This window comes from Strongylocentrotus purpuratus, unplaced genomic scaffold (assembly GCF_000002235.5).
Source record: "Strongylocentrotus purpuratus isolate Spur 01 unplaced genomic scaffold, Spur_5.0 spur5_scaffold_9, whole genome shotgun sequence".
Lineage (NCBI taxonomy): Eukaryota > Metazoa > Echinodermata > Echinoidea > Camarodonta > Strongylocentrotidae > Strongylocentrotus > Strongylocentrotus purpuratus.
The window spans coordinates 32,152,623-32,178,234 of NW_022145615.1; the positions used below are offsets into that span (position 1 = coordinate 32,152,623).

The 25,612-nt window shown below is 35.4% G+C and overlaps 1 protein-coding gene across 1 annotated transcript in view; it reads left to right on the forward strand.

Moving 5' to 3' along the window:
* The first annotated feature begins 2,026 nt into the window (after positions 1-2,026).
* The window catches only part of LOC576502 (S phase cyclin A-associated protein in the endoplasmic reticulum), a 64,842-nt gene continuing 41,256 nt past the window's right edge, over positions 2,027-25,612 (forward strand). Inside the window, exons 1-15 of the mRNA XM_030976422.1 lie at positions 2,027-2,371; positions 10,609-10,726; positions 11,828-11,958; positions 12,375-12,530; positions 12,993-13,093; positions 13,921-14,022; positions 15,591-15,743; positions 16,453-16,664; positions 17,332-17,594; positions 18,242-18,380; positions 19,272-19,357; positions 21,662-21,826; positions 22,362-22,555; positions 23,164-23,275; positions 25,365-25,505. Of these exons, the coding sequence (XP_030832282.1) occupies positions 2,219-2,371; positions 10,609-10,726; positions 11,828-11,958; positions 12,375-12,530; positions 12,993-13,093; positions 13,921-14,022; positions 15,591-15,743; positions 16,453-16,664; positions 17,332-17,594; positions 18,242-18,380; positions 19,272-19,357; positions 21,662-21,826; positions 22,362-22,555; positions 23,164-23,275; positions 25,365-25,505 (2,226 nt within the window). The 5' untranslated portion in view covers positions 2,027-2,218. The remainder of the gene's footprint in view (positions 2,372-10,608; positions 10,727-11,827; positions 11,959-12,374; positions 12,531-12,992; positions 13,094-13,920; positions 14,023-15,590; positions 15,744-16,452; positions 16,665-17,331; positions 17,595-18,241; positions 18,381-19,271; positions 19,358-21,661; positions 21,827-22,361; positions 22,556-23,163; positions 23,276-25,364; positions 25,506-25,612) is intronic.

Consider the following 25,612-nt stretch of genomic DNA (forward strand, 5'->3'; position numbering starts at 1 on the left):
TTATAAGATGTATCCATAAAAATGACAAGGTACTTTGTTGTCAATGGCTATTTGAAAATCGTTTATATTTTTGTTCAGGACTATATTGGAGTACAGGTTTGCTTTTCATGAAATGCTAAAGTGTTTTGAGACATGTACATAATATATTTCTATTACTCTTATGTTTCTTAATATGCTGTACATTGTATATGCTTTTGTATAAACTTAATGTGCTAATAAATGCAATTTTGGTATTTTCATAAAATTTACCAGGTTGGAACGATATGACTTTTAGGATATTTGCAATTTCTTGCTCTTATATGGATTTTAGTCATTGGAACAGATAAAAACAACTCACTTTTAAACATCACATACATGTTGAATATTAACTTGTTTATATATTCACTTATCAGTTAATAACTGAATTATTATTGTAAGGCGCTTTGATAGGGCCCTCCTGAAAAAGCGCCATAAAAGAAATAGTTTTTATTATTATTATTCATAACCTTAGTACCTTACCAAGTTGTGTAATTTTTAAGTATATGAAAAATTTATTTGTCCCGATTTCTGTTTCTTAAGAAAAAAGTATCACAACAAAGGCCCTAATTGAAATGGTTCACCTTTCATTCTTGAGTGACAAAAAAACCCACCAAGACATCAAATTTACAAGGGGTATGAATAATTTAGTTGTACATGTACATGGTACAATTATCTCCATCTAACATGTACGGACTCTATTGTCATATTGTTTTTGGACAATTATTCCTATGTATTTGTTGTACTTTCTTCAATTTTTTAATTTCTTATTATAAATTGTTCTTTTTCTTATGTTATATCATTTTGGTACCATTATTCCAATTCCTCTTTTCCCCTACTTCCAGCAACTTTTAAATTCTGATTTTGTTTTCTTCCTGTAAGTGCACATTTTGTAATGTCTTTAAGAACTACAAATTGCAATTAATACAATGTTACGGGCTATCTAGCTGCCTCCTACTATCCTTACATACATGGACAATAGCAGTGCAAATTTCATCTATCTATACTGAATAGAAAGAGAGAGATAGACAGAGAGAGAGAGAAGGGGGGGGGGGTAACTAGAGATGGAGAGAGAGAGAGAGAGAGGGAGAGAGATCAATATTTTAAAGTCGTGGAGAGACAGTTGTTGGAGGGATCAATAGGGATGAGAAGATATTTGACAATGTTCTAATTTGTATTCACCCAATCAGCTTTTTACATTTTCTTTGAAAAAGACACCAAACAAAACCAATAACATGCTAGAATGAGTTATAAATGAATGAGTAATGAAAAACCAAAGGAGTGAGAGCGAGTGAGGTTAGAGTTGATTAATCAATTCAAATATTAGTTCATTTTCTGTCATTCAAACATGGACTATACACTCTGAACTGATAGGGGAATGGGAGGGGGGGGGGGGGGGGCTAAATCAACCATGGATATATCAATCAATGGCAACTCTGATAGTTCTGAACACAAACAACAAAACATTTTTGTGTGTATGCATGTATGTGTGATTAAACATATAATTAAACCTGAAATTTTGCACCATTATCAGTCAAAAAATTGTAGTCCGTTTGTACAGAATTTTAGAAACAAGGACGATCTCTCACTGATAAATCCCTATACATGATGCAAAATCATTTTGCCTCCATATTGATCTGATTTTCAAGTTCAACAAACATGTCATTTGTAGCTACACACTTTCATACTAAAGTGAATATATGAAATAAATGTGCCAGTATAGGTCTTCTCATGGCCTTAATTGTTTTTTTTTAAATTATTTTTAATCTTTCCTTTCTTTTCATCTCCCCCCCCCCCTCTTTTTTTTTTGTCTGGCTTTTAGTTTTGGAATGGTGGTGGAATGTTTATAGATATGAGGTTGATAAGATTATTGATAAACTAACATTGCCGAAAATGTACTTAAGCATCGTTATCGAAAAATTTGCTGATCAGAAAACATTAATGCACTTATCATGATAAAGATCTCAACAATGCTCAATTAGAAAACTCCCTCTACGTCATTAGTCTGTCACTTTCTCAGTAAACATTAAAAACTGAGAGTGAATCTTGGAAATTACCTTCTCGGTTTTTAACAAATATAATCATGTGCAACATTTCTAGAAGAAATCAGTCACCTCTGATAAATTCTTCAGAAATATAGCACTGCTGGGATACCGAATATCTTCCCCAGAAATATTATTTGATCTTCAATTTTGATCTGAAAATGAGCGATTCTCGCAGGCGGCGGTCGTCGGGGAACAGCAGACAAAACCAGCGGTCCGCTTCGTCCACTAACGGCGGGCACGACGTAACCAACACCAACGCCAACGGGTCATCGACTGGCCGGGATTCGGGAGTTCGGTCGAAAAATTTTAAGGTAAAATAATTATGTAGTTTAATTATTGTTCGAATTTGTTTTTGTCATGAACATGAACATGAACATGGGATTATTAACTGTACATGCACCATACAAAATTTCTAAATAATTTGAGATTGATTGAATTGAGCCTTGCCCTTGGCTTGAGGAGCTAGAGAGAGAATCGAGAAAGAAAGAAATGAGATTGAGAAAAATGGGGGAGAGAGCTAGAGAGTAGAGTCAGAGAGACATGAGAAAAGTGGGGGGAGGGAGAGAAAGAGAGATACATTTCCAGTAGGGGCGCTGGTCCGAGAATGACGATTGTCTGTACAACAAGGATATCCTCGCAAACGTAACGCGGACAAATCACGTCCTAAAAAATAAGGATCATCCTTTTTTTCTTTTGGCGCTCTGCGAGTGTAGATCTAGGGTTCCCGATCTGTGTGATGGCAGTGCGAAATACATTAACAGAGAAATGCATCATGGAGGCATCATCGCGATTTGTCCGTGTTTACCAGGATATCCTTGTTTATGCAGACAATCCTCGGTCCAGCTCCCGGACTGATTACTGGCGCTTGTTCAGAACTGTGACCATACTTTCAATGCGTGACTCCGTCGTGCAGATACCCTACTATGGAGTCGGGCTAACTTGAACCGAAAACAACTTGGCCCAGCTGCAAAAGCGGTCAGTTTTTGCAGGTTTATGTTTATGGTTAGGGTTAGAGTTAGAGTTTGGGTTAGGGATAGGTTTAGGATTAGGGTAAAATGACAAAAAAATGATTGTTTTTGCAGCGCGGCCGAGTTGTCCCAGGGTCCGAGTTAGCCCGGATTACCTACTATAACATACCAAAAATCAACTAAATCTTCAACAATTATTCTAATAATGGTCATGATTTAAAAAGTTGTTATCTTTCCTACCTGTTTTGTACTTTTGTGTCAATTTTTCTTATCTTTTTAGGAGTATTTTTTGCTAAAAACGAAGACATTAGTATACACTTTCTTGCGTACAAGTGCAAATTGAAAGTGGGGTGTGGGCTCGTGCTCGCATGAAATTAGCAACTGTTATCTCAGATCCTCATTAAATCATGCAAGTAATTCTATGAATTGTTGATAATCATTCTGGTCGCTAACTTTACGCAGGTGGCATTAAGGGATTTTAAAATTTGAGATCTGTGTATAAATATCAATTTTGGTAGCAGTCAACCTCAAGTTGATGAGCTAAAAATTATAATAATTGGTATAAATTTTTTGGAAAGTATTTTCATTTTAGTTAAAACTTTAATGAAACTATAAATCTATCAATCTAGAATTTTAACTATAATTCTGTCCACCGGTTATCAACATGTATCGCCTTTTCCTTGGAAACTCAGTCTCACATACATGTAAGATCGACGATGCACTCTCACCTATTGTTAGTGTTGGCAGTCTCGGGCAGTACAGATGTATGGTGTGCAAGGGTAATCATATGCATACACATACACCTTTCTTATGTGTGATTGGTCTACAAGTAAATATACAGACCTTAAATTTACTGGTCTATAGTCCTATACTATATAAAAAGAACAAATGATTGACTGAGCACTGCAGCGCATGTCATGGGAATTGTGCACTTGCATCCTGTGTTTCCCACCCATACAAGTCCAACATTATCTTGGAATCTTGGATAACCTCGTACTTCAGAAGTTCAGATTGCTACTTGTTTTATTTGGGTGACTTTCACCAATACATATTACATGTACATTGTACATGTACATTGTACATGTATGGGCATGTGTTCTTTGTGAGAGTTTAAGGGAGCAAGATTGCTGGCTACCAGTGCAGTAAAGCCTGAAATTTTATTTGATCTAGAATTAGAGATCCCATCAAAAATACAGTATTTTCATTTATATTGAGCTAAAATATTGGATCATCTGATCATCCTATGATCCTACATTGTAAAAGAATTTCTCCCCTTGACATTTGCTGATTGTTCCGGCACAATTACATTACAATTACATACATGTACCTTTGCAACTTAGAGAGTGACAACAGCCAAAATCAACAAATAATTTGATTAATTTCTGGCATAATCATGATATCAGTTTTATGAAGCCTTGAATTACTCCTGAAACCTGGGGTTCTTTGGACAATACAGTCAAGATCAAAGATATATTTTAGGTACCATAGTATTATCACAATAAACATGTATTCTCACTAGTCAATTACAAAATATTTCGCAAAGCCATCTTACACACATGTACATGTAGCCACAGTGTATCTCCATCAACCATTTTGGGTTGCTGTGTTTTGTCTTGGCACCAATTTGTAATACTCTATCAATACCTTGGAGCAAATCTAGCACAGAACAGACTTGTAGGTTTACAAACCAGTTCATGTAGGTTAGCAGAGAGTTTCTTTTAAAGTCTCAAATATCAAAAATAAGAAATAAAATAATAGTTTTGTCGGGGGGGGGGGGGAGGAATTTTTACACTCAATTATTAATGTTCTTATCCTCGAAAGAGAGAATATATGTACATGTACTTACATGTACCGTAATTAACAGTGTATTAACCAAACTTTTTTGCTGCCAAAAAAATTCAAAGTCGGGGGTGCGTCTTATACACGGTACCCAATTTTTTTTTTTAAAGTTTCGATTTATGCCCCTACACCTGTCGCTATGCCTGGCAATTTCTCCCAGCTCAGTAATCGGTGTGTTGATTCACCACTCGGAAACTAGAACAACACTCAAATTGGTCTGTCATCTTGGTTTGAAAGTAATCTTTCTGATGGATCTCAATATGCAGTTTATAATAATAATTCCTCCAATTTTTCTTCTATTACACATTCAGCTGCACCTCGCAGTTAAATAAAAGGCCTTCCTGGCTTGCTGCCGACAGATTTGGCCCAATTTTTTTTTTTTTTTTTTTAAAGGGCGAAAAAGAGGGGTGCGGTTAATACATGAGGATTATAGATGCTTCTGCCCTATAGAGATGGATATTTTACAGCATAATATTAATTCACTTACCTCAAGATATATTGTACCTAAAGACAGAATGCAGGTTGCATGCATGTACATGTATGTATTCAGATACCACAAACATGTATATAATTAGGATCATCCATTGTATACAAATTTGTTTATTTCTCTGTTTCTGTTTTTAAAAGAAGCACTTTACTGTAAAATGTTCACATGTGCTGATTTTTATTATGTTGCTTCTTAAAAAGAGTTACTTTCTTTGCTTATGTTGTGGACCCCACTCCACCCCACCCCCCCCCCCCCAAAAAAAAAAAAATCCTCACAAAGTAAAAATCACGGTACATTTAACTCCTGTTCCATAGATGCTAAATTAGCTGTACATGTACATGTAGGTTATTGGTTATAATACTTTTCAGTTATAAATCTCAAACCTGCCATTTGTACATGTACATTTTAGTAAAACTCCTCATGCATTGTTTTCTGCATATGATAGGAAAAACTCAACTTATTCATGATGTACCAACATGCACTTATTGAAGAGCAAAGTAAATTTTTAATTATAATGGTGGCATGTCTGAACATGCAGGGTGACATCACATGAACAATATGAAGGAGAAAAAAAGCTCATTTGTCAGGAAGTTATTAAAGAGAACTATAAATGTACATGTAGGCCCAAAAATGTTTTACTATGATTAAAAGCTGAAAAAATATAACCCAGAGTAATAGTTTTAAATAAAAAATAAATAAAAAGGAAGAAAGAAGAAGAATTAGAAGAGCAAAAAAAAAAGAAGTTTGATGAAATAATGCAATGAATGAGAAAGCTATATTTTTGATGGTATACAAAGTTAGTTAGCCCATTTCAAATGGATGCAAGTTGGTAATTCTTTATGATTTTATGATTGTCAGAAGAGTACAGATGGGGGTGGATGCAGTTGACCTCGCCATGTTTAAATTAATGTGTGAGAGAGAGAGAGATAGATAGATAGTACCAGGGAAATTATTACAAATTTGTTGTTTAGTACTTTTGCTTAGTATTTCAGAAAAGGATTTTGACTTTTTTTCTTCTTCAAAATTAAAGCTAAAACTGTAAGCCGGTATAATGTGAATAATGCACTTTGTGCTCTTAAAGCTTATCTGCCATAGTTTACAGGAGGGATTAGAGCGCCCTGCAAGGTCACTGGACAGGTGGTTATCTCATCAACTCAGCTCTCAGTTAACATAAGAAAAAGAGGATCATGGGGGACCAATGGTCACCGATTAGGCATTGTTTGTTGTAAGAGGGCGCAAGTAGCTACGAGTAGTGCAGTGGGCCTTTAAAGATGAAGTTGAGTTCTGGTCATGCAATTGCATTGTGAAAGAAACGGTGTGCAATCGACCAGAAAAGGTTGATCATCTAGCATATAAGAATTTGTGTGTATTGCAAGGTTCTGGAATCATCAAAATGATAAGAACTTAGGCCAAGTCTTGGTAAAGTTACAAACACTGTACACAGAAAGATGTATATGGGACTACACAAACACGTGGCGTAAAAAACCTACCCCCTGACTTTTACGATGTTACATGACATATTTAGAATATGAAGGCATTTGAAGAGCCATGCTTTTCAGGGAACATGTCTTATCTGATGTTCTTCCACACTTGCATGATAAGAATGATAAAGTTCACAAATTATTTTTCACCTCTTCCAGAACTCAACCTTCTCTTTAAACAAATGCTGTACAATAAGTGTAGATGTACATGTACATATGAGATATGGTTTTAAATCTGCCACTGTTTACAAGTTTGGACCAATGGCAGAATACTTCCAGTTGCCATGCTGACAGGTACTAATCAGCAAACAAAAGAGATCTAGGTCAGTTCAAATTTGTATTTGACTTCCTCCTACACAGAATTCCTATTGATAAATAGAGCAGGAGCACTTTGCATTTGCATACATGAATGAACATTCCCAAAGAATGCATATTTTCACCAACAGTATGTAACTGATACCTGGCTTGTATACTAATCCATCTTACACACACTGTATCTATTCAGATTCAAGTCTCAGTCCTCATGAAGTAGTACCACTAATGTATGGGTGGGGTAGGAAATGGGACAAATATATTCAATATACATGTACCTATTATTCTTTGCACTGTCACAGACTATCTCTGTAATTTTTTACTGAGGTCAGAGTCTGTCTTACATCTAGATGTGACTTGTTTGTTGCTGCTGGCTATGAACTTTGACCATGCTATCTCTCCCACCAAGTGTTTGTTTTGGATTCTTGTTTACCTCTGCACTGCCTGGCTTCATGGTGGAGACTGCTAGAGCTGATGGATGTATGGATCTATAAATACATTGTATGCTACATATAATATATCTCCATGTGCGCCATTTAATTGACTCTGACCTATAGGTGGGCGGCATTTAACGTTCAGCAGACGACTTGTTCCCTCTCGTCAAAGACCAGCATTGGAATGTCAGAAATATTTTGAGTGCTAAAGAGCTTCAGAGACATCAACAGTTCAACACTAGTACTCTGCATGATCGGTCGTACTGTTATTGAGTCGTGACGATTTGTAGAGCATTGCACGCATTGAGATTCATATAAACATTCTCAATTTGGTTTAATTGTGAATAATTGTTTCATGTGAGCAGTGTCTTGGAATTTACAAGTAGAACAGAATATGGAGGAAGCAAATGTTCCAAATGATGAAGTAAGTAAAGTGATCATAAATGTGAGTTCATAATTTTTTGTTGTGTTTAAACTTTACAGCATTTAGTCTACACATGTATTGTAAGATCAGGGATATGTCTATCCCTGGTAAGATGTACACTGTAGACTCTAACTCTAGGCCTATAAGATTATCACAGTGATGTGTCTCTTTTAAAATTGTGTTTCTTTGCTCTGTCATTTTCATTCTAAATAGTTTTGATGTTTATCCAAAAGACAACTTTAACAAAAACACAACTTCTGCTGCCAAATAGGCTATTACATGTAACTTTAAGTATTTCTATACAGGAATTTAAAAGAAAAACAAATACAGCACTAAATCTACAGTATTTCTTTCCAAATTCTGTACTGTGTTTTCATGCATTTTTTTCTCCATCTTACTGTAAATTTAACTATGTGACATTCATGTACATTTTATTTCATTCTAACGTGTAGATTTATGCTTTTATATACCAAGATATAATAATCAACTAAATTCATAGTCTTAATTAAGTTAATTCATTCAGGTACTCTGGTAGGAATGGAGGAAGACCAATGTATCTCTTCGGAAGTTATTTGTACTGAGAAGTTGAGATTGATTACCATGAATCTCTTAAAGATTTAAAAACTCTGTCCTCTAGATCAGAGTTCATTTAAATGCGTTGTAATGTGTAAAACCATGAGAAACGAGAGCAAATTACAGTTGGGCTTGGCAGTACTTAACCTTCTATAATCTACAGTATAGTCATCTTTTTTGTTAACCTCTTAATTATTGTAAAATTGAACGAATAGAATTACTCAATTTAATTGTATTGAACTTAACAAAAATAATTACATGTACAATTATCAATACATGTATGAATGTAAATGTCTTTATGATATCCTCCATAACAAAATCATCATCATGTAAAATGTGTGTGAACACCATCCCTGCAATATTTCATCATCAGTGTGATGTGGATGTTTACATAATGACAATTGAACTTTCCTGGATGACTCAGCTGTCTAAAATTTGACTGCCCTGGGATCTACTGTACATGGTAGAAAAATGACAATATCAGTCAGTCTCCAAGCCTGTATGCTATTGAGTAATACAACATGTACATTTACTAGACATACATGTAAGAGGATACCTTCATGTAATTTAATCTTTTACTTTCTTAAAATTTGAAAATTGTCAACTCATTTTGGCTCGTGTACAATGTAAGTGTAGGTCACCGATCATCATCAATAAATAGTATTCTTGCTGTTTTACAAACAGTGTAATGGCATTCACAGTATTTACAAAGTAATTTTGATTGTCTTTTCTTAATAACCATTCATCAATGCTGCACTTTTGAAATCTGAAAACTAAACATTATTTTGGTAAATTGAAACAATGTTCAAGTTTGGCAGTTTCAAGCATTACATTAATGCTTCTACATGTATATCTCAGACTCCCAGTAGTACCCACTACCCAGTTCCTAATCACTTTTACCTGTAGACCTTCATCTACCCCCTCCCCCAGTAATGCACCCACTGACAACACCTGAATAAAATATTGTGATCGGAAGCTGTTGATCTATACAAAGGAAGTGCCAGAAACCCAGGAACTTGATGTTTATCCCACCTTTCAGCTTATTTTTCCATCAGGATTTGAATTACACTTCGGGTGTAGGGCAATTTTTATATTCATTGCTGTATGATATTTCCTCATTTTCCAGTAGCAGCGTTAGTTGTATGCAGCTTTGGATTGGTGTGTATTCTCTTTCCTAGAATCATTTATGTATGTACAGGTGCACGTATACCGTTATATGTTTACGGTTAACTGCATTTATTTGATTTGTTTCTCTGTGTGATCTGCATTATTTTGCTAATTGCTATGGTGTAAGTAGTAGAGAAATACTGTCTGTGTACATACATGCACTTTTATGTGTACCCACTTGACTTTGCTATCAGAGGCAGCAGACACCGGCTATTAAAAGTGTGTTTGATTTTACAACATCATGAGAACTGCATAATGGCAAATGTAGATCCTGAGCATTTTTAATGGATTGATGTTGTGCTTAGGAGCAAAACATGAAATGCACCTCCTGGAGTACCTGGACATGAAATGTGCTGCATTATTTTTACTTGTGACTGTTTTTGAAACTGGTTTTTGATCCTCTCATCCTGCTCACCTTGTCAAGTGCTTTTATTCTCCAACCAGTTTGTTGCTGCATGATACCTGTAGTACAGTGTATGTTGAACCTGTAGTGATAGCATCATACAGACACGCCTCATCAGATCTCTCAAGCTCTTGTTTTTTTCCCCCGTTGAAACAACCGTTGGTGTCTTCTTGTGCAGGGCATTTTTGTATTTTTTTAAGCACTTCATAATCTTGAGAGTCCATAGTTTGTACTTTGTTTACATGAACAAGTACATGTACATGTAGCAGTGACATCACTGAGGAATCACGAAGCATCTTTAGAGTGATTGAATGATTTGTTTGTTTATTTCATGTATTTTTAAATATTTTTTATTGATTTTTTTTCTTTTTACTTCATCAGCTATTGATGAAATTTCATTCACACTTTAGTATTGTAATTGAGCTAATATAGTAAAAAGCGTTATTTTCTTTTCTTTCAGAGTTCATACCAGAGGTCTGGTAGCTATGACAAGGTGAGACGCTTGGTAAAGGAAGAAGGAAGGATGGCTCGTAACCTAGTCACATGGAATGTGCCTGTCGATAGTGATGACAGTGATGGTAAGAACACATTCTGCTTTGATTGGGGCATTAGTGAATGAACCATGGAATACATTCATTTTTTTGATTTAATTCAAAGCATCTCCTCTGCATTGTACATTGTACAAACATTGATAAACTGCAACTCCTGTTTCAATGGCTGAAAGATTTTTTTTTTTTTTTTTTTTTTGGGGGGGGGGGATATTTAAAAAAAAAAAAATTCTGCCCTGTACATTTCTTATGAGGCTGTTTAAATAAAAACAATTTTCAGTCTGCTACCTTAAACAAATAACTATTAGATATGTCATTTTTGTTACTTTGTAGATAAAATTTGTTCAGGTGGTATAAATTGTCTTCATGCAGTATGCTACCAAACTAGTTAAATGCTAAAATGTGAAATGACACAGTGTACAGACAAACATGTCTGAAAGAGCATAATAATAATAATAATAATAATAATACATAACATTTATTAGGCGCTTAATACTGATGTTTCTAAGCGCACAGTGTTCTGATTAAGAGAAGACTATAACCCGTAGAATTAAATTAGAAGAAAAAGCAAAAATACAAAAGTAACATAGATAAGGTAAGAAAAACAGTGGCAATCAACTAAAAAAAGACAAATATGGTGCGCACCTCCATTGACCGACGCACAACTGCAATTTACAATTTGAAAAGATAGGTTTTGAGTAGAGATTTGAATTGAGATACAGAGGGGGCGCAGTGAATAAAGGCGGGCAGTTTGTTCCAGAGAGCGGGGGCAATAACTGAAAAGGCGCGGTCACCATACCGGGTGTTAGTGCGGGGTCCAGGTGTTAACAGTAATGTGGAAGATGAACGAAGTGTTCGTGACGACGTGCGGGAACGTAAGGATATGAGATCGGAAAGGTAAGAGGGGGCTAAGCCATTGATAGCTTTGTAGCACAGGAGAAGAATTTTGAAGGATATGCGGTGGTGAATTTTAAGCCAATGTAGTGAGTTCAATATTGGAGTTATGTGCTCTGATTTACGCGAGAGCATAACCACTGTTCAATTATAGGCCAATACCTTTTTGAGTCATTTCAAGTAGAATGTTCTTGTAAATCTCAAAGTTAATTGCTGGTCCTAATGATTATATTTCAGATGATGAATCCAAGCAACGAAGGAGTCATAAACAGCACCCTCTTGTGATGGGGAAAGCTCGGAAGAAGTCCCAGTCAATGCCGTCCCTAGAAAGCCCTCGAGAACACAAGTCTAGCAGTGGAGATACACAGGCAAGTTGGATTATCAACATGTTTGTGATATTCCACACCTATCAATGGTCATGGGCCAAACAGAACTTGGCTTGTAAAATAATATATCATTCTGAATTGTGGAGCTGTGCCATTTTTTTTTTTTTTTTAAAGGGAATTGTTGAATTTTATTAGCATTTGAATTACTGTATTGAATTGCCTTCAAATATTGTAAATCTTAGATTACAGTGGGACGGGACAACATGGTCAGGGCAACACCAAATGTTTGTAATTTAGGCAAGTGGTCGCCTTGATTATTTCCATGGGACATTGCAACAATTATTTTGCTTTCTTTTGCAATATATGAATATATGATTAAAACAGCCTCTTTATTTGCCCACAGTTAGTAAACATCTGTGTTTATAATTCCATTTTTCTCACAATTTTTTATTTCACAGGAGAAAGGAAGCCTCACTCCTGGCCGCAAGAAGGCCATTGCGAAGAAAGCAGACCTGAGAGCTCGATACTGGGCATTTCTCTTCGACAACCTCCAGAGGGCAGTAGATGAAATCTACCAGACGTGCGAAGTGGATGAAAGCATTATGGAGTGCAAGGTAAGATCTGGTACAAATTTCATAGCATATCAATAACATGAATTGGAGTTTTGAAAAGAGCAAGTTGATAGATTTCAGATTGATGATTTAACATTGTATCAGAGCCTCGACTTTCTTAAGAGTGCAGTTTGCTCATACATTACATTACATTACAGTAAAAGAGTTAACTGGTATCCCAAAGATTAGAAATACTAATTACCAATTTAGAATTAAAGAATTACGAAAGCCATTATCCAGGAAGATTATGCTGCTTTTGCTCCACCAGACATTTACATTTTCTGCAGAATATTTAACAACTATATTCTAACTCTTTGCATGTTGTGACTACTACTACATAAAATTTCTCTCAAGTTCCTCTGCTCAGTGTCCCATCTTCCTTATTCCATTGTTTCTTGCATGCTATCATGTGACCTTTTATGCTATCATGTGACCTTTCATGCTATCATGTGACCTTTTCTACAGGAAGTGATCATGATCCTTAAGAGTGCCACTCAGGATTTCGAGTCGCTCATCAAGAGGATTACTGTCCAGAAAGACTTTGAGAATGCTGATGCTGAAAACAGGTATTTCTTTGTGTTCCACTGTTTTCGTCTTTTTTCAGTTTGCTGTTCAGTTTTGGGAGTTTGGTTTTTTTATATTAATTTTCAAACATATTTGTAGATTTTTCTGAAACATTGACTATATTTGTGTTAACTACTACATGCTTACGAAGTAAGAAATGTTAGTTTTACATTTAAGCCTGGTCTAGGGTCTTTCCAGCCTATATTTGAGGTACTTTCAATTTCAAAAGAATGACTGGTATCCTTTACGCTATATGTGTCAACATGTTCAAAGTGAGTAAAGGGGCACTGTTGTGTAAATGATTACTTGATTAAGTTAGAATTGAGTACGGTAGTTTCTATTTCAAATATTATTCCTCATGGAAAATTATTCCTTGAAACACATTTTTGACAGAGTGAGAATGATAACATGAATAATGCTAATAATATCAGCAGTACATCAATTAATCAATTTGGGTTACCAAGATTCTTAATGAAATGATCTGATATTTAAGGTGAAAATTATGCAGCTCTTAAATATTCAATTTGCAAAGCAATTCCTTTTCGCAAAATCAAAATTGACCAATACTTTCTCACTCCTACAAATGTGCACTTTTTAAATAATGTTCACCTTTTATGTAACAAAATCACTTTCTAATTGTGCTCTAGTTTGGGTTTCAGACTACTTAACCCCTTACTGCTTTTTCCCACCTCTTTTTGTTTTTCTTTCCTCTTTTTGTTTTTCTTTCCTTTGCTGTGTTATTAATTTATTCTTTAATATTTTTTGCGGTGATCCCTTCACCTTCCCTTGACCACCTTGATTTGACCACTAACCCATCTCTAATTATCAGACCGACTTCCATCGTATGGGAGGTCAGGAAGTCATCCTCATCCCCAGCCAAGCTAAGATCACCTAGCTGGCCTGCTGAGGCTCGGCTTCATTCACCTAGACGGTTGGTACATCATTGTAGTAGTCGTCTTTGCAGAGCTGCCAACTTTTATGTTTTCCCAGAATTATTCTGCTTTTTCCTCCAAATTACAGTAGTACGTTTTTTCTTCATAAAATATGTTTTTTTAAATATTCAATCAATTTTCTTTTTACATATCGCACCTCAAACAACTGCCCTGATTTGATCACAGATTCAATAAAAAAAACTAAGGTTAAAACATACTTGAAGAGAAAAATATTCTCAAAAAGAATGAAACGCCAATACTAACAAAATAACAACCCAAAAATACCTACTTGTAAATAAACTGAAAGGTCCTAATATGGAAAAAATAGCATGAGGAATGGACATTTCTGCATTGGAAGTGTGTCGCGCATGGTTGTAAGTTTCGTTTGAATGAATTCCTTTTTTTTGCCATCATTGTTTCTTTTTTGGTCGCACAAGGTTGGCAGCTCTGTATTTGATGGATTTCTAGGAAAGAGGGAGGGTTGAATTAACATTCCTGCAGGATTGTGATGATTTTAAATGATTTTTCCCCTAAAACAAAATCGTCATGAATTCTTTATCCCTCCTCATCCCGATTAAATCACAGATTACCCAGCTGGCCTCCCGAGGCTTGGCCTCATACAACAAGGTTGTTATTGGTTTTTAAATCGTCATTGGACTATAAGGGCTCTGAGGAAGGAGGGAGGTTGATAGGCTGACAAGTCTCTCCCTCAATAGTAATATTAATCAAACTTATGATTGTAAAAGACCATTTACACACAAAAATCCTTCATCTCCACATGCAAATCCCTCCTTTGATAGTATGTTTCAACAGTACCTGGTATAATGTTTTTGTTTGGAGATCAAACATCTGACATCAACACAAGATGAAACAACAGCCTTTCTGATTTGTAGGAAAATAAGTGTGGTCTCAATCAGTAATACATAAAACATGAATTTTCTCTCATGAGATAATTCATACAGATTCCTAAGGATACTTTAATTGATATTAATTCTTGTTTTAATGATTCTGGTGTTTTAGATTTAATCATGCTCTGTCCGTTTACAATTTCTGGCTTCTCTGAGTGTGTACATTTTCCTTTAATTGTCTTGGATTATCTCTATTGCACAATTTCTCCCCAACCTTGATCAAGTTTGTATTTTTTTTTCTTTCTTAATATTTGCTCCTAAATTAAAGAAAGGACACCTGCCAAGAACTGCATGTAATTTGCTTTTTATGCTCTGATTTTGAAAATGCATGCCTTTATTTTTCTGATTCTGTTTTAGTTTTTCAAAATTGAGTTTGTTTCTGTTGAACTATCAGTTGTTGCAATTCCTAGCACTAAACAGATTGTTCTTAATGCATTTGAGATGATTGATTGCGAAGATACGAAATGAGGAATCTGTGTGTTTGACCTAGCATGAGGTATAAGCCAGGGGCCCGTTTCACAAAGCCTTTTTTCAATGACAAATGACAAAAATCAGTGGCAAATCTGCTGATAACCAATCAGAAGCAAGGATTTCAGTAGCTCATAACAATGACAAGTTTTGTGAAACGCCCCCCTGGTTTCATTGCATGTTTCTCACAGGCCTACATCCCTGGCATGGGAGGTGCGTAAGACGTCCCCCGGACACGCCCTTGGTAGCCCCACCCCTGATGGGTACAGAAACACCCCCAGTCCGGTGAACAGGACATTGAACTTTGGCACAACAGCTGCTGCACAAGGGTCTGGAAAAGCAAGGTAAGATTTGGAGCTCTAAATCTTCATGAATATTTTGATGTGCAATATATTTTGATCCCATTTATGTTTATTGTTCAATGATGTTATTTCCAGATTTTTGGCAATGTCAGAGACAGCTGTTGGAAAAGGAGAAAAATTAGTATTTTTTTAATATGTTAAAAATTTAGTTAATGAAAAAAAGGCAATTGTGTAATCAAAGTAAATTTTCTAATATTTATATGTAAATCAATTTGAATTCCTCCCATATTTTATCCCTTATTTTGTTTTGTATATACATGTATTTGTGTAGATAGAGAGTGAGAGGGATATATATATATATATATCTGCTGATAACCAAAAAGAAGCAGATTTGACCATTTTCTTCACGCCTACATATTCTGGAACACCCGTTGTCATGTCAGAGTTGAGAATTCTCACACTTTTATATTTATAGATAGAGAGAGAGAGAGAGAGAGAGAGAGAGAGAGAGATAGGGGAAGAGATATGTAGAGATAGAGGGGGAAGAGAAAGAGGGAGAGAGAAAAAGAAAGAGAGAGATAGACAGAGAGAGAGGGGGAGGGGAGAGAGAGAGAGAGAGAGAGAAAGAAATTTGTCTTCAAATGTCTGATTTTTGAGTTTCTCATTTCAGTTCAATCATAACTAAATCTACTCCTTCACTTCATTGTATCATTTTACTTCATCATACCATCTTGCATCTCTCTTTCATTAGCCCTGTTCCAGTGGCTTCCATGGGCACTAGCTGGGCTGACAGAGTAAAGGGCAAGAAACCCATCAGACCTATCCCACAGTCTCCCATCAAAGAGGAACCAGCCAAGCAAACTCCCCATCCTCCTCCTCCTGCTCCTCCTTCTGCTCCTCCTTCATCCCAAGATGCTCAGAATGAGACAAGAGTACCCAGTCTAGATGGGACACACAGCGAAGGTACCAATACTCGCCTTGATTTAATGCTATACCTATATTGTGTTCAATACATTGCATTGACTTTGTCAAAGAACAAGAAGGCAAAGTGAATGTATTAGCACTCACTTCTCGCCATGGTCTTCTATTCTTAATGTGTCGACATGGTAACGGTGGTTATTTAATTTATTGAAAAATAAGGCAAAATCTTTGCACTACTCAAATGAAGATAGAGTGAAATGGAGAGATGTTGCAATCAACCTCCGAACAGGGAGAAGATACTCAGATAGCTAGAAAGACTCATGACATGGTTACTTAAAATATCATGTAGAAAACTTCTTTTTTTCAAATCATAAACTTGCTTAAGAACAGGGCAGCATGGGACAAAACTGTCATAAGCCTTAAGTTCGTGGTCATCAAATGTGAACGTGTGTTAAATCCTATAGGTATTATGAATTTTAGGACAAGGGTTAAGAAAAAGAAGAAATTTTGAGCAGGGATTGAATAAATGTTTTTAGTGGATATGAAAACAAAATTGGCCCAGTTGGTCTTACCCCCTGGCATTGGTCACTGTGCTATTAACCTTCTCAAATAACATGTACCAATATTGCTTAATCTGATTTGGTAATCATTGTTAGGATATGACTTGTTTTTATTTATATTTATATTGTTTGTGCTTCTTCTGTGACAGATGCTGATGACGAGGGCTGGGAGACAGTGCAACGCAGCAAGCCGAACCGTTCCCGCCCCTCCTCCGCCAAACACGCTTCATCCTCCAACAACAATAGCCGGCACCACCCTGCCGGCACCACCTCTGCAAACAAAGCCCCTGCCCCTCCTGGTACACACTCGGTGCAGACCAGCACTGCGCCAGTGTCCAGTAAACCCCCACTGCCTGCTCACTCCAAACCCAGGGAGAGGGCTGACAGCGAGAAAGAAAACAGACCAGACCATGTGAGTATTCATTTTACAAGATTTACAGCTATCCTGGAAATATGAGGAAACCTGGAAAATGAATTTTCTGTTTTCCTGTCAGGGAAAAGTTGGGGAACTTTTTAGAAATCATATAAATCAGTGTAAGAGGGGATATTCATTGGCCTAAAAAGTAATCAATATCTTATATTTTGTCTCTTGTCCAAGAGGAGAAAATGTTCAAATGTTTTGAAGATATTGTGAAGATGCTGGAAACTTTAACTTGAGATTATGATAGTAATCCTGGAATTTTCAAACACCATGTCATGTAATGACATAAACAATAACTTTTCCTTGATTAAAAGCAAGTTATATAAAAAAAAAAATGTGAGAGTATCATTCTCTTCAATCATTTAAAAGAAAAAATGTTCTTTTCCTTTTCTTCTCAACTTTCTTGTAATATAATTACTCAATTACTCATTATTCCTTAGTATCATTTGAGGTGTTCACACTTATACGAGCATTGCTTTTTAGTGGACCCCTCTACTTCCAATATGTATTTCTACATTTGTTGTAACTGTTAATAATTGATTTGTAATGTTTTGTTGGAAACATAAATAAATTGAAGTTGAAAATTGAAATTGAATTGAAATTGAAATTGGAAAAAAAATGAAATGCATTCTTTGTAGGTTGACCAGAGGAATCTTGCTAGCGGTGGAGGAGTCAACCGACAACTGATGCAGGAGAAACAGAACGTCTCATCACCAGCTGTAATGATCTTGGATATAAAGGAAGAGGATCCCTCTATCATTAGAGCATCATCAACGCGTAAGTCTTTAATCTGATTTATGAATTGAATTTAGTCTGGATTGTGAATTGAATTTAATTTGAATTATGAACTGAATTTTATCTGAATTATGAATTGGATTTGGTCTGAATTATGAATTTAATTCAATTATTTAATCTAAATTTTGAAATGAATTTTGGTCTTCATTTTGTGCTATCATATTTTGTTTTATCTATGTTCAAATCAATTGGATTATTCTGTATCCATCTGTATCTTATTGATGTTTATAATCTGTACTTTTGTATTGACATGCAAACAAAACAAATTTCCAATAATTGGACAATAAAATTTGAATTGAATTGAATTGAATTGAAAAATCTCCTTCCAACTGGGAGCAATGTGGTATATTAATGACGGCTCTTGTTTTTTAGTACAAGAGGTCTCGGGTTCAATCCTTGCTAGATGCATACATCCTTGGACAGGGTGTTTTGCCAACATTTGTCCCTCTACCCAGGTTTAAATGGGTACTTGGTATTGCTGGGGTAATAGTTATTAACTGCTTCTTAGGAAGAGCAGTATTATGACTGATAAGGCTACTCTGGGTAACTACAATTCTTATTACTAAATTATTATTAAATGAAAAAGGGGTATAAGAATATATTGTTGTATTCATTACCTTTATTTGTATATAATCATATTTTTACATACAGATACCGGGAAATGCTCCAGAGGGAGACTTATGAGGATACATCAAAAATTCGATCTGTGACAATAAACATTGAATGGCTAAAATGCATTACAAACCAAACTTTCGACTCATTATTTCAGTCTGATGCAAGCTAGTGTTTTTTCAATATTTTTTTTTCTTCAGTGGAATGAACCTGAAATTTGACTTGTCAAAAATTATGTATTCCTTTTTTTTCTTCTTTTAGGCAAAGGACTAGATTTCTCCTCTGATGAAGAGCATGGAGATGATGATAATGAAGAGGTATTAGCTACAAGACTTGATGATGTGGAGGTATGCTGTGTTTCTAACATTGTTTTTATTAACAACTAATAATTAAAATACCCTTGAGCTTCATTCACACCTGACAGAGTAAACCTCAGAAAAACACTTTCGCAAATGAATTGACTGTAGTGTAATAATGATAATAATAATAATAGTGGAGTCTTGTTTAGAGCTCTTGTCTGGCGCATTGCCACTCCTGGCGCTCCATTATTATTACCCTGGCTTCAGCAGGGTTTAGTGCCCTTCATTGTATTTATATCTTTAGATGCACAGTGAATATGGTCAGAGGCTTTAATTGCCACAGCTACTCCCCCCCCCCCCCCCCATACTTTCCATTCACTTGCATATCATGGTCTTATTTTGCTACTGAGGTTTTTTTTAGGGGTAGATTACTCTGTCAAGTGTGAACGGGCTATAGGTAGACATAGGATCATAGGATCATATTTTGTGAGAAGCATAAATATATATTTATCTAGTCAGGACCAGAATTATTCGTATACATATAGATGTAGATTGAATATTTCTTTTAGTAGGCAGGAAGTATATAATTTTTCTCTCCTATGAAATGGGATGAGGAAGGTAGGCAAGGAACAGAATATTCTCTTCTTGGACGAGGGATTAAACAAGATGCACTCTCATGTAAATGTACATGTAGGATGGAACAAAGGATTTTGTTTGGGGGGAGGGGGGGATAAGGGGAACAGATTTTTTATTTTATAAGACAAGAGAAATGAATGAGGAAGTGGGATAGAGGAACATGGTGTTTTCATAGGCTTATCAGAAATGCAATATCTCCTATTTGGCTTATTTTCAGAATAAACTAGTCAAAAATTGAATTTTAAGAGTTAAAGTTATCACTATGGAAAAATGCAAGATAAAAGATTCTTTGTAGCTGTTTATTCCAGGATGTGCTGAAAGATCCACCAGTGATGGTATGGTAATAAAGTAGATAAGGTGTCACTACACATTTTTGGGAAGTATTGATCGTGCTCCCCTATACTAGTAATTCCTAGGATTTTGAAGATTCCACATAAAAACATACAAAGAAACTGAAAATTTCAACAACATGAACAAATTGAGCTCGTCAGAACAACAATTGTGTCATTGTTTCTTCGCATAATATGCAGCCCATTTTTGCAAAGGGATTCAATTTTTTGAAAATATGGGACCTGTTGGCGTCAGAGATATGATAATAGATTACTATAAAATTACGGTATCTTTGAAAAAGATGGTAAAAGAAAATTGATGACAATTTTTCATGCAACAACCAACAGTGCATATTTCAAACTTATGTTCATTATATCTGATCACACTAAGGGACACTATTGCTACAAATTTCAAATCTCAGTTTATATTTTGACTAACATAGGTCTTTTTAATAGTTCTTTTTAGACTTTCATTTTGGATTTTCTTTTGGATTGTGTACAATGTAATGGTTGGAGTAGTTTTTGTTTGGATTAGTGTTTTTAAAAATTTACTAACATTTGAGTGCTGTTTGTGTTTTAAGCAGAATGCTAACAAATTTTTCCAAGGTCTTTAGTTTTTCATGGTGGGTTTGTATGGTCAATATCGAGAATTATTTTTCAAGAACCAACTCAAAAAGAATAACAACATTCAATTTTTAACAACAATCTATTATTTTGTGACTTGCTCACAACTCTATTCAACACTCATTCCTTTCTTGTGTGGATCACTTTGTTAAAATGTTTTCTTTACTCTGCACCTTTTCCCTCTTTAAGTTCTGTTTAATCAAAGAACTATTCAAAAAGTAGTGATCTACTGTGGAGTTACTCACAACTTTTTTTTCACACAAGGTTTTTGTCATTGAATCTGCCGAACACTAACTTCAACCTAACTCTGAATGAAACCCTAATGAATTGCATGTATTTTCGTTAACATGTGTCCTTTGGATTACAGATGTATTTATCAGTATTCCCCCCATGTTTTGTTTCTTTATTTGTGGAAAGATTTATTATGACAATTTTCAGAATTTATAAGGTGAGGACAATAAAATGATAAAGAGACTCGTTGATGGAAAACCCTTTGTGTTGAGGTTTTATTGTGTTTCATATTCATCATAGAAGTACAAAGATTGAAAATATATTAATTTATAGACTGACCTTAAAATTATGATACAAAAAAAGGACTGAACTTATACTTTTTGGGGGGTAAAACCATGTGATATTCAAAATATAAATGTCAATTTCTTTCAAGATATTGAACACAAATATTTCCGGAAGATATTATTGCATAAATTTCAACATGTCTCGTATGACCTTTAGTAATTCCTCTTATTCCCTCTGACTATCCTAGACTGATCTAGATGAGGAAGAAACACTGACCAATGAGCTGGCCAAGTGCCAGGAGGAGGCCCTCGCTCGGGCCATCGCTGAGGAAGAGAGCCTCAACAAGGAGATTCAGGAAGAGGAGCAGACAGAGATCGTCGTGGAAACGGATGATGCAGAGAGTGACCTAGGGGTGAGCTGTTTCTTACATCTCAGCTCTGTCATATTTTAATTGTGTTCAAATGGACATTTGAAATTGAATATGGTTTAACCAGTAAAAGATATGTTAACAGGAATTTAAACATGCATGTATGTTTCTAGCAGAATTTGATTATTTGTATAAAATGATTTTACCATCATGTCAATTTCTTCTTGATGAAGTTGTCAAAAGAGCATTGATGATATATAAAAAAAATTGCATTGCATTGCTTAATGAAGTTCCAAGCACAAAAAGACCCCCCCCCCCCCAATAAAAAAAGAAAAAGAAAATCAAGTATAAGTTGCAAATCAAATAATTTACTTTTTACATGATTTAGATGAAATGTTACATCAAAATCAAATAGATGTATATGAACAGAAAAGGTTTGTAAAATGTATACACCTTTTTTTTTCTTTTTCTTGAAATTGAGCATATCACTTTATCCTTGAACTAAAAGAAAACACTAAAGGATATTCGAGCATGAACTAGGTAAATTGAAATTTGTTTGTTTTGTTGTTCTTCTGATTAGAATACAATGAGTTCATTGGAGTGTTCCCAGCAAGCCTCCGACTGGGCGGACATGGCTTTGGACTTTGAACAGCGAGAGAGTGAGGGTGCATCTTGGAATGAGCTGGTGAATATAGCCGAGAACGTGGAGTTGGCCAGGACACCAGGATATGCTCTGCACATGCATGAGAAACTCTCCTCGCCTTCAAGGAAAAGGTAGATGCAGTGAAAGAACAAATTTTAAGGGGTATTTTTAAAGGAGAGATGCAATCTGGTTGATTTGTGGTATGGGAAAGGATGATTGTTTTAACTATCGGTTATCGTAGTTTGGATTATTATAATGAAGAACTGTTTATTCTAAAGCTCAATTTCATGATGAGGGAACACTGCAGAAATAACTTCTGTTATTTAATTCAACATAAAACAGAGGTTGGGTCAAATAATTTTGTTTTGTTTCGTTTATGACATTTTAGATAGAAATATTTCTATTTCATTCCAAGTTAATGACTATTTTAGTCTTTAGTGTTACTGATTTCTTAATCAATTTTATCTTTTAATTTAAGTTTATGCATTTTTGCCTCTAAATGAATGTGAACTTGATTCAGTTCAGCCATTTAATGTAAAAAGTAATTAAAATTATACAACCAAGCAAGGATATGACAAATCAAAGAGTTATGAACTCCTGATCTTCTTGATTAATGGCATCAGCCCCCCCCCCCCCCCCCCCCCCAAAAAAAAGACCTGTGTCTTGGTCTGGTTCATTATTTGAAAAGTCAGAGCCCTAAACCAAAGGTCTTTATCTCATCTTTTCTCCATCTCATCAGGACGAGAGAAGAATCTCAGAAGCGTCATGAGGAGAGACAGAGGAAGGCTCAAAGCAAGAGGGAACAGCTCTCAGAGGCTAAGTCTACTAGACTTACAGTGCTTCATGAAAAGGTAAGAACTGGGGGGTGTTTCACAAAACTTGTCCTCGGTGACAAAAGACAGTTTTTGTTATAAGCTACTGAAATCATTGCTTCTGATTGGTATCAGCAGATTTGTCAATGATTTTTGTCATTTGTCATTGAAAAAAGGCTTTGTGAAACCGGTCTCTGGTTCTAAGAATTTATGAATATGTTGTAGCACTTGTGTTATTGAAGGTGTCTATCACTGACAGGGTTGTAACTTTCAGATTTTTTTACTTTTAAGCAAAAAGACAAAGAAAGAGAGTTTAAGTCTGCTTGATATTTATTCTCCAGAAATTCAAGAAAACTTGTGTATATGAGCATTCTTTTAACTTGCCTGATGTAACTTGAGTATCAATTTTTGTCTCGCCTGCGTAGCAAAAAGCGAGACATAGGCGCCGCTTTTCCGGTGACGGCGGCGGCGACGGCGACGGCGACGGCGACGGCGTCAACATCAAAAACTTAACCTAAGGTTAAGTTTTTGAATTTTTGGTATAATTTTTAAAGTATAAGTTCTTAGTCAATGAAACTTTGACTATAGGGTAATCAAGTATCCCCAATCATGTGAGTAGAATTTCAGATCACAAAGTCAAGGTCAAAGGTCATTTCAGGTCAACAGACTTGGACTATGTTGTAGCATCATCATCGAAAACTTAACCTAAGGTTAAGTTTTTGAATTTTTGATATAATTTTGAAAGTATAAGTTCTTAGTCAATGAAACTTGGACTATAGGGTTATCAAGTCTCTCCAATCATGTGAGTAGAATTTCAGGTCACTAAGTTAAGGTCAAAGGCCATTTAAGGTCAACAAACTTAGACTTTGTTGTGGCAACAACATTAAGATTTTCAAAATGCTTCTTCTTCGTTATTTTTCAACCGATTTTGATTCTGATTGTTTCATATGATAGGGCTAGGAGGGGATTTAAAATTTCTACACAGAATCGTGAAATTCATTATCTATGCTAATTTATGCAAATTTATTCGAAATCACAAAAAAGGCTTCTTCTCCTTCATTTCTCGACCGATTTTGATTTGGTTTGCTTTATATCGTAGAGCTAACTTTGGTACACTAAACTTCTATTCAGATTGTTCTCCATTAATTAATTATGGTAATTTATGCAAATTTATTCCAAAAATAACAAAAATTGCTTCTTTTCCCTCATTTCTTGACCGATTTTGCCTTATCTGGTAGAGCTAAATTTGGAACAATAAACTTCTACACAGAATTGTGAGATTTTGCTCCATTGATTATTTATGGTACTTAATGCAAATGAAATGAAATTATGTCCCTTCCAGGGCATCAAATTTCTATTTTTGACCAGTTCAAAAGTGTACCACATAAAATTTACGATATTTGTTGTTGTGAGATGCGGATGAGCGCTACGTCATTGACGTTCTGGTTTATCATATTGAATTGCGTTATGCAGGCGAGACCGCCGAGAGCGTTTCCCTTGTTTAAATCCATAGACTTTCAGAACAGTGCATTAAGATTACCTGCAGTAGTAGGTTTGTTATAAGAGTTCATAAGAATAAGACATTGATAGTAAAGTATTTCATGTGCATGGTGATAAAAAGTACATGTTATTCTAGCATGCCAAAAAGACATGGTGATTGCACACTGTTTGTCTAGAGAATCATGGAAATTTCAAACTTTGGTATTGATGCCCAGTATTAACAATGCACTTGACTATTTCTCTTACAAATTAGGCCATGCTTTCAAAAGTTGATTTCTAAGAGAGATTCCTAGTTTGATCTACATGTCTAGGGGAGTGTTTCACAAAGATCCTAAATTGAAATTATCTCTAAGTTGGACTTAACAATTATGGAAAGCCGTTGGCATCTATGAAAATATTTTGTAAAAGTTATTTTAAAAGGCATAAAATGTTGATTCAAATCATTGATATTTTCTATTATCTAAGAGATTTGATGTTCTTGATGTGGCATTTATAAAAAGTCTAAATTACTTGTATTCTCGCTTTTGACTTTTTCTAATCTAAGGCTACAAATGGCTCACCATATTGTTTAAGTCTAACTTAGAGTTTAGTTTGACTTAGGATCTTTGTGAAACACCCCACTGTACAGGTTGAAGAGGTGGTGGAATGGAAGGACGAACTGAACAGACAGAAGAAGAAACTTCTTGAGGAGAAGCAGAAGAGAGCCGAGGAGAAGAGATTGATGCAGCTACAGGCCGTCATCAGGAAGGCACAGGACGAGGAAGCAAAGGTAAGCAAAGCTTAACGTCTAACCTGTTTCATGAAACTTGTTATCAATAACAAGTTACAATAACATACAGTAGGCTTACGGTTGCACCATGTGAGAGAGGGGGAGGG